At 46.7% G+C, this 8383-nt stretch overlaps 1 protein-coding gene across 1 annotated transcript in view; it reads right to left on the bottom strand.

Annotated features, from left to right (window-relative positions):
• LOC142490302 (matrix metalloproteinase-18-like) overlaps window positions 1-5954 on the bottom strand; it is a 15598-nt gene extending 9644 nt beyond the window's left edge. Inside the window, exons 1-6 of the mRNA XM_075592410.1 lie at window positions 5766-5954; window positions 5065-5309; window positions 4830-4978; window positions 4167-4292; window positions 3604-3765; window positions 3102-3222 (exon numbers count right to left, since the gene is read on the bottom strand). Coding sequence (XP_075448525.1) covers window positions 3102-3222; window positions 3604-3765; window positions 4167-4292; window positions 4830-4978; window positions 5065-5309; window positions 5766-5861 — 899 coding nt within the window. The 5' untranslated portion in view covers window positions 5862-5954. The remainder of the gene's footprint in view (window positions 1-3101; window positions 3223-3603; window positions 3766-4166; window positions 4293-4829; window positions 4979-5064; window positions 5310-5765) is intronic.
• Window positions 5955-8383: the final 2429 nt, after the last annotated feature.

Genomic DNA, 8383 nt, shown 5'->3' with positions numbered 1-8383 from the left:
TTGGTGGGTCAGTCAGTGTGTGAGGGTGTGTTTGGGGGGGTCAGTCAGTGTGTGGGGGGTGTGTGGGTGGGTCGGTCAGTGTGGGGGTGGTGTGGGTGGGTCAGTCAGTGTGGGGGGGTGTGGGGGGGTCAGTCAGTGTATGGGGGGGTGTGGGGGGGTCAGTCAGTGTGTGGGAGTGTGTGGGTGGGTCAGTCAGTGTGTGTGGGGGTGTGGGTGGGTCAGTCAGTGTGTGGGGGTGTGTGGGTGAGTCAGTGTGTGGGGGGGTGTGGGGGGGTCAGTCAGTGTGTGTGGGGGGGGGTCAGTCAGTGTGTGGGGGGTGTGGGGGTCAGTCAGTGTGTGGGGGGGTGTGGGGGGGTCAGTCAGTGTGTGGGGGGGTGTGGGGGAGTCAGTTAGTGTGTGGGGGGTATGGGGGGGTAAGTCAGTGTGTGGTGGGGTGTGGGGGGGTCAGTCAGTGTGTGAGTGGGTCAGTCAGTGTGTGGGGGGGTGTGGGTGGGTCAGTCAGTGTGTGGGGGTGTGTGGGTGGGTCAGTCAGTGTGTGGGGGGTGTGGGTGGGTCAGTCAGTGTGTGGGGGTTGTGGGTGGGTCAGTCAGTGTGTGGGGGTGTGTGTGTGGGTCAGTCAGTGTGTGGGGGGTGTGGGTGGGTCAGTCAGTGTGTAGGGGGGTGTGGGTGGGTCAGTCAGTGTGTAGGGGGATCAGTCAGTGTGTGGGGGGGTGTGGGTGGGTCAGTCAGTGTGTGGGGGTGTGTGGGTGGGTCAGTCAGTGTGTGGGGTGTGTGGGTGGGTCAGTCAGTGTGTGGGTGGGTCAGTCAGTCTGTGTTCAGTCAGTGTGTGGGGGGTTTGGGTGGGTCAGTCAGTATGTGGGGGTGTGTGCGTGGGTCAGTCAGTGTGGGTGGGTCAGTCAGTGTGTGGGGGTGTGTGGGTCAGTCAGTGTGTGGGGGTGTGTGGGTGGGTTAGTCAGTGTGTGGGGTGTGTGGGTGGGTCAGTCAGTGTGTGGGTGGGTCAGTCAGTCTGTGTTCAGTCAGTGTGTGGGGGGTTTGGGTGGGTCAGTCAGTGTGTGGGGGTGTGTGCGTGGGTCAGTCAGTGTGGGGGGGTCAGTCAGTGTGTGGGGGTGTGTGGGTGGGTCAGTCAATGTGTGGGGGTGTGTGGGTGGGTTAGTCAGTGTGTGGGGGTGTGTGGGTGGGTCAGTCAGTATGTGGGGGTGTGTGGGTGGGTCAGTCAGTGTGTGGAGGTGTGTGGGGGGGTCAGTCAGTGTGTGGGGGTGTGTGGCGGTCAGTCAGTGTGTGGGGGGGTCAGTCAGTGTGTGGGGTGTTGTGGGTGGATCAGTCAGTGTGTGTGGGGCGGTATGGGTGGGTCAGTCAGTGTGGGACAATCAGTGTATGGGGGTGTGTGGGTGGGTCAGGCAGTGTGTGGGGGTGTGTGGGTGGGTCAGTCAGTGTGTGGGGTGGTGTGGGTGGGTCAGTCAGTGTGTGGGGTGGTGTGGGTGGGTCAGTCAGTGTGTGGGGGGGTGTGGGTGAGTCAGTGTGTGGGGGGTGTGGGTGGGTCAGTCAGTGTGTGGGGGGTGTTGGTGGGTCAGTCAGTGTGTGGGGGGTGTGGGGGGGGTCAGTCAGTGTGTGGGGGGGTGGGGGGGTCATTCAGTGTGTGGGGTGATGTTGGGGGGTCAGTCAGTGTGTGGGGGTGTGTGGGGGCGTCTGTCAGTGTGTGGGGGGTGTGGGGGGGTCAGTCAGTGTGTGGGGGGGTGTGGGGGGGTCAGTCAGTGTGTGGGTGGGTCAGTCAGTGTGTGGGGGTGTGTGGGTGGGTCAGTCAGTGTGTGGGGGTGTGTGGGTTGGTCAGTCAGTGTGTGAGGGGGTGTGGGTGGGTCAGTCAGTGTGTGGGGGGGTGTGCGTGGGTCAGTCAGTGTGTGGGGGGGGGTGTGGGTGGGTCAGTCAGTGTCTGGGGGTGTGTGGGTGGGTCAGTCAGTGTGTGGGGGGTGTGGGTGGGTCAGTCAGTGTCTGGGGGGTTGTGGGTGGGTCAGTCAGTGTGTGGAGGGGTGTGGGGGGGTCAGTCAGTGTGTGAACGGGTGTGGGGGGGTCAGTCAGTGTGTGGGAGGGTGAGTCAGTGTGTGGGGTGTGTGGGGGGGTCAGTCAGTGTGTGGGGGTGTGTGGGTGGGTCAGTCAGTGTGGGGAGGTGTGGGTGGGTCAGTCAGTGTGTGGGGGGGTGTGGGGGGGTCAGTCAGTGTGTGTGTCCAGCTGCAGCCAGGGGCGGGGTGTAACATTGCGCACCACCTCTCTCCCCCCCCCCTTACGCAAATTCTGCACACACACCCCCCCTTACGCAAATTCTGCACACACACCCCCCCCCACACCCAAATTCTGCACACACACACACCCCCGCGGGGTACATGCGTCCTGTGCCCGCGAACGCCCGCGTCAGTGGAGGGCTGAAGGAGCGTGTGGGTGGAACGACGCCGCTGCCAGCTGCTTCTGCGCATGTGTGGCGTCCGTCAGCGGCGCCATCACAACTGCGCATGCGCGGCATGGCAGCGGTCGTGGAACAGTTAGGCGGGCTGTTCGGAGCGGCGTCGGCTATTGCCGCCGCATATTTCAGCAGCCGGGTGTGTGGGGGTGTGTGTGGGGGTGCGGCGGCGATTAGGAGCGGCAATTAGGAGCGGCGCTGGCGGCGCCGCATGTGACAGGGGACGTGTGAGCGGAGCGGCGTACATTACGTGACGTCACTTCCGTTTCACATTTCGCCCCCATCTATCCAGTTTTGTTCTATCAGGACTAGGTGCCACGAAAGAAGTTTCACTTCAAAAAAAGGAATGAGTTAAAAAGCTTCTTTGTATTTGATGCTGTCTGGCTTCATTACGTTTATTATATCAGCCCCTATTTAACAATGTTACATTTCATGAAAAAATTATAGAAAAAAATATTAAATTGCATATGGCAAATTGAAGTAAAGTTTCAAATAAACTATGTTACTTCTGCTGGTACTTTCTATATCAGAGCCTATTTAATTCTGCTACAAGGGAACCATTCAGGTGTTATAAATCTATTTTGGTTGTTTTTTACAAATCACGGTACAAAAACATAAGTAATGTCTGATAATTTATGAAACTAGAGAGTACTTTTCCTTGAAGAATAAAATGTCCCCACGCAGAGTGGTCACGGCATCAAAAATTATATTTGGTTCACAGGTTGTTGGCATAGTTAGCTTGGCTAGTCCTGTTGGGTTATCTCTTCTTGCTCCTATTGGAAAATAGGAAAGTATGTGAGTATATACAATGGAAAAGTACAGTAGCAAAAAATAAATGAAAGACAGATAATTGTTCACGGTATTGGATTATAGGTATGGAACAGGAAAACATAAAAGGCCATAAAATTATTTCACCTTTAACAATGTCAGGGTTTCAATATGAACTAGAGTATAACTGTAATTTCACTACTAATATGCTACCATATGCTATATAATTATATAGCATATGTGATAGTATGTAAGCTAATTTTATTTTGAAGTGTAATATATACTGTACATCCTAGCGACATTTCAAATATAGAACTGTAGTATTCTATGATAATTAAAGGTAAATGGATAGATAAAATGAAATGACTGCACAGAAACCTGTTTACCATAAAGTGCTTGAATTCCATTGGTGTCATCTCTTGGAAGTTTGAATGCATTGGGGTTAACATAGGAATAGGTCGGGTACATTAGAGCACCAGGGATTTTAGAATGGTCGAGTCCAAGTGAATGGCCAAATTCATGAGCAGCCACAAGGAACAAGTTGAAACCTTTAGGCAAAAAACACATGTACAAAATATTTATTAATATATTACAATGTACTTTGATAAAGACAACATGAGTTTCCACAGGACATTTTGGGGGCTAATTCTGCAGTTTTTTCATGGAGTTTATACAATTGCATGTGCTGATGAAGAACTGCCATTACAAAGTGTTCCCATCTGTTTAGAATGATTCAGCTTACAAGCCTCTTACTGTATGTTAATGTCATTTTGGAATTGCAAGAATCTGATTAGTAAACCCTTATACACCATCTCAACCAATGTTTTCAATTTATTTTGCTACACTGTGGCTGTAATAATACATTAGGTACTACTATAAAGAAACGTTTCAACATTATATGTGTTTATATAGATATCAATCCCTTAGGGTGGAGTAAATAATAACTCACCAGCAGATCCAGTTGTCCAAGTTTCATCTTCATCAAAGTGTGCATCTCCCCCAATGACATCTCCTGGTGCATATGCATGTGCCAGTGTACCACGAGGGCCATCAAAAGGATAAAAATCACCATGCACTGGGAAATTAATTATATATATATATATTATTTATAAAATGTTTTACCAGGAAGTAATATATTGAGAGTTACTTCTCGTTTTCAAGTATGTCCTGGGCATAGAGTTAAAATGACAATTAATACATGTTTACAAATACAGTTACATAAATGAACAGGGTATACATTATATACTGTACAAGACATTGAATGCACAGTTAAAGAAGATGTATATTAGAGGCTTATGTAACAGTTACAGAACAGATTAAAATGTGAGATAGCCTTAGATTTGAAAGAACTTAAACTGGTGGTGGATGTGAGAGTCTCCGGTAGGTTGTTCCAGTTTTGGGGTGCACGGTAAGAGAACGAGGAGCAGCCGGATACTTTGTTGAGCCTTGTGACCATGAACAGTCTTTTGGAGTCTATCTCAGATGATAAGTGCTGCATGTGGTAGGGGTGAGGAGCTTGTTCATATATAAATATATATGTTTACATAACTAGGTAGTTCAAATTTAAGAATTCAACATAATTTTTAGTAAATATTTTTTATATGTCAAATACCTTGTGCTCCAAATGAAATCTCAATATCGGAAACTCCATCATAGATTCTGGTGAATGTCAGGGGTGTCACATCACTCCAAACTTTAAAGGCTTTCTGGATGGCTGTATCCACATCAGCTCTTGCTATGTCTGGTGTGTAGTTTAAAATTCTGGCAAAGAAACAATAAAAGTTAATTTAATCATTCTCATGAAGCCATCACACACTGCACGTTTCAGCAAATAGTCTATAAATTACCTGTATCTAATGTCTTTCTTCCTCCACACAGGCCTTCCTGTGAAGGTGCTGTACTGACCGACATCAGTAACACCACATCTGGGTTGCTTCATCATTTTCATGGTATCTGCATCCAGTTTTCCAGTCACCTCCAAGCCAAAAAATTCTTGCATTTGACGGATTTTTTCAGAAAAGGGGATGCTGTTTTTCTTTCTTGACTGACGGCTTCCATCTGTTTTAAGATTGTAGTATTTCTTTAGGTATTCCTGTAAAAATGTCAAAGAAGAGTATGGAGGTATTTTCTTTTTCATTTGCATATTTAGAATGTACTGGACATGCAGCTAATGCTTGTATTACTACAGAGGTATTTTCAGTTTTTAAGAGAAAAGTGTCCCACAAAACAATTTTCTGTATAAAATGTCTGTCTTCCTATTAATAAGTGTCATCCATTATAGTAAATATTAAGTCTTGTGCAATATTTATTTCTTTGTATTGTGATGGCGTTGAAGACAACAGTAATTACATTATTCATTTCAATTCTGCAATGTCATTAAGGTTTGTATCAGAATATCAAGCTTATTTAAAGGTAAAATCACCACACAAAACTATCACAGCATATTCCCTGCATAATACTTTAAATCTACAATCTTTCATGAACCAGAACAGCTTTAAGCAAATCCCATAGTAAGGTACATCTCTATCTATGAAATAAACATACTCACCTCAGCTAAGCTTTCTTCGTTGTCTGTTTCTGGAACTGCAGGAAAAGCAAAAGAGCATGTAACAGATAGTGACAGCAGCAGAAGTAATCTCTTCATTGCTGTATTGTTGTTTTCACTGTATCCTAAACCAAGTTTCTTTAGAGCTATCTCCTTATCTCTAACTTTTCTGTGTCTTGACCATGCCTATTTATATGATACCTGGATGTTCCAACCAGTCTACTGTAGAATGACTCATTCTTTACAACTTCCTCCAATTACAGTTCCAGAGGAAATAGGCACATTTTCAGTACCAACAGCCATGGCACAATATACAGAAAGTAAACCTCATTATTGTGTAATCTGTTTTCATCATTAATGATCAAGAAGAACTTTTGAAAGAAACAAATATTTCTATTTCCAATTAAAGCAGCAAAACATTTGAAATCTTATACAGTATGTTTTTTTATTTTTTAAATAAATCAGTTCTGTAGTAATAGATAATACTGTCTGCATTTTTTATTATTATTCAACTCTTTTTTTTCACATACATTTTTATTGGATTTTTCCAGCATAACATAGGGAAAAAAAGAATATGAGGCAAAAAACAATGTCTACATACAGTACCAAAAAAAAAAAACCAGTGATAAAACAATACAAAAATGGAAATTTGCAATTGACCATACTGCAAGAACTCTTTGGTTGGACCAAGTATATAGACACAATATATCCAGGATCATACAGAAATATGGCAGCAAAATGTTAAAATAATAAAAAATAACAAGGGGGGGGGGGAAGGGTGTGCGGGAGGGGGAAGGCCACCGTCCATTCCATCCACTGCTCAGCACCGAAGGTAGGTGTGGCTTTCTCTGCAGGCTCGCTGGGGCGATACGTCGGTTGGTGCATCACCACGGACTCCCTTCCGCTGCTACGATCATTGTCGGGTGAGGGTAGGGACACTGTTGCAGGGTACCCGCAACCACACGTGGGGTTTCTGGATAAGGCTTATTTATTGAGCCTTAAAAATACAGCACACAAAAACAAAACAGCTTCTTTTCAGCAAGTAAAAAAAAAAAACAGTTCCTCAAACAGGCAGTTTGAAGACAGACCTTATAGCAGTAATCTACTTCAGCGTTTCAGTCCTATCTCTTCACCAGCCAGCCTTCATGTGTGGGCAGCCTGGGTTTTTTTTAACACACCTTGATTATGCAGCTGGGATCAAACTAATTGTCAGGAGCTTCCCAGCTGAAATGTAACCTCCTCACTGCTGCACTGCATACCTACACATACGTCTGACAGGCATAGAGCTGGTGACGTTCATTCACCCTGTCACATTCCTCCCCTGTTAGTGTGCGGCTGGGGCAACGCAAGGCTGAAGTCCGACCATCCACCCCTTCTCTAGAAAAGAAATCAGCATTGGCATTCTCTTTTCAAGGCATGTGCTGAATCTCAAACCAGAAGGGTTGGAGGGCCGTATACCACCTGGTCAACCTAGCATTGGAGTCTTTCATAGTCTTTAACTATTTTAATGGAGCATGGTCTGTTACCAATGTAAAATGGACTCCCGCCAGGTAGTGCGTCAAGGCCTCGATTGCCCACTTTACTGCAAGACACTCCTTCTCAATTACTGAGTAGTTTTTTTCCCTTGGGAACAATTTCCTACTCAGAAAAAGGATCGGATGTTCCACTTCCTCAAACCGTTGCCAGAGCACTGCCCCTAGCCCTATCTCTGAGGCATCGGTTTGTACAATAAAAGGCTTATTGAAGTCTGGGCTTCTAAGGACGGGACACTCTGATAGACACCTTTTTACCTCCTCAAAGGCTCTCTGGCACTCCCTTGACCATACCACTTGTGTAGGGGCACACTTTTTTGTGAGGTCTGTTAGTGGGGCTGCAACTTCCGAGTAGTTGGGGATGAACCTCCGATAGTACCGTGCTAAACCCAACAGGGAGCGTACCTGCGTTTTTGTTTGGGGGGTTGGAACTTCTTTCAGGGCAGCTACCTTATCGGCTAGTGGCCTTACTTTTCCACCACCCACTGCATACCCCAGGTACCTGGTTTCCGCCTTACCTAAGGCACATTTCTTATGGTTGGCTGTGAGCCCTGCCTCTCTTAGCGACTTGAGGACCGCTTTCAGCCTATTTAGATGGGCCCGCCAGTATTTACTATAAATGACAATGTCATCTAGGTAGGCCGTGGCATAAGCCCTATGAGGTCTCAGTACTTTATCCATGGGGCTCCATGCAGTCCAAATGGCATTGCCACAAACTGGTATAGACCCATGGGAGTGGCAAAGGCTGTTTTGCACTTGGACTTTTCCTCTAAAGGTATTTGCCAGTATCCTTTTGTTAAGTCCAGCGTGGATATATATTCCGCGTTACCAACGGCGTCAATTAACTCGTCCACCCTTGGCATCAGATATGCGTCAAACTTGGATACCGCGTTGACCTTTCGGAGGTCCACACAAAATCTTACCTTCCCATCGGGTTTAGGGACCATAATTAGTGGACTACACAAGTCACTGCATGATTCCTCAATCACGCCTAAATGTAACATTTCTTATACCTCCTTCTCTACCAGGGCCTTACGGCTTTCAGGCAACCTGTAAGGATGAGAACGTACTTTTAGCCCAGGTGCTGCC

The sequence above is a fragment of the Ascaphus truei genome, chromosome 3, assembly GCF_040206685.1.
Source record: "Ascaphus truei isolate aAscTru1 chromosome 3, aAscTru1.hap1, whole genome shotgun sequence".
In the NCBI taxonomy this organism is placed as follows: domain Eukaryota; kingdom Metazoa; phylum Chordata; class Amphibia; order Anura; family Ascaphidae; genus Ascaphus; species Ascaphus truei.
This window is presented reverse-complemented; position numbering and strand designations above follow the sequence as displayed.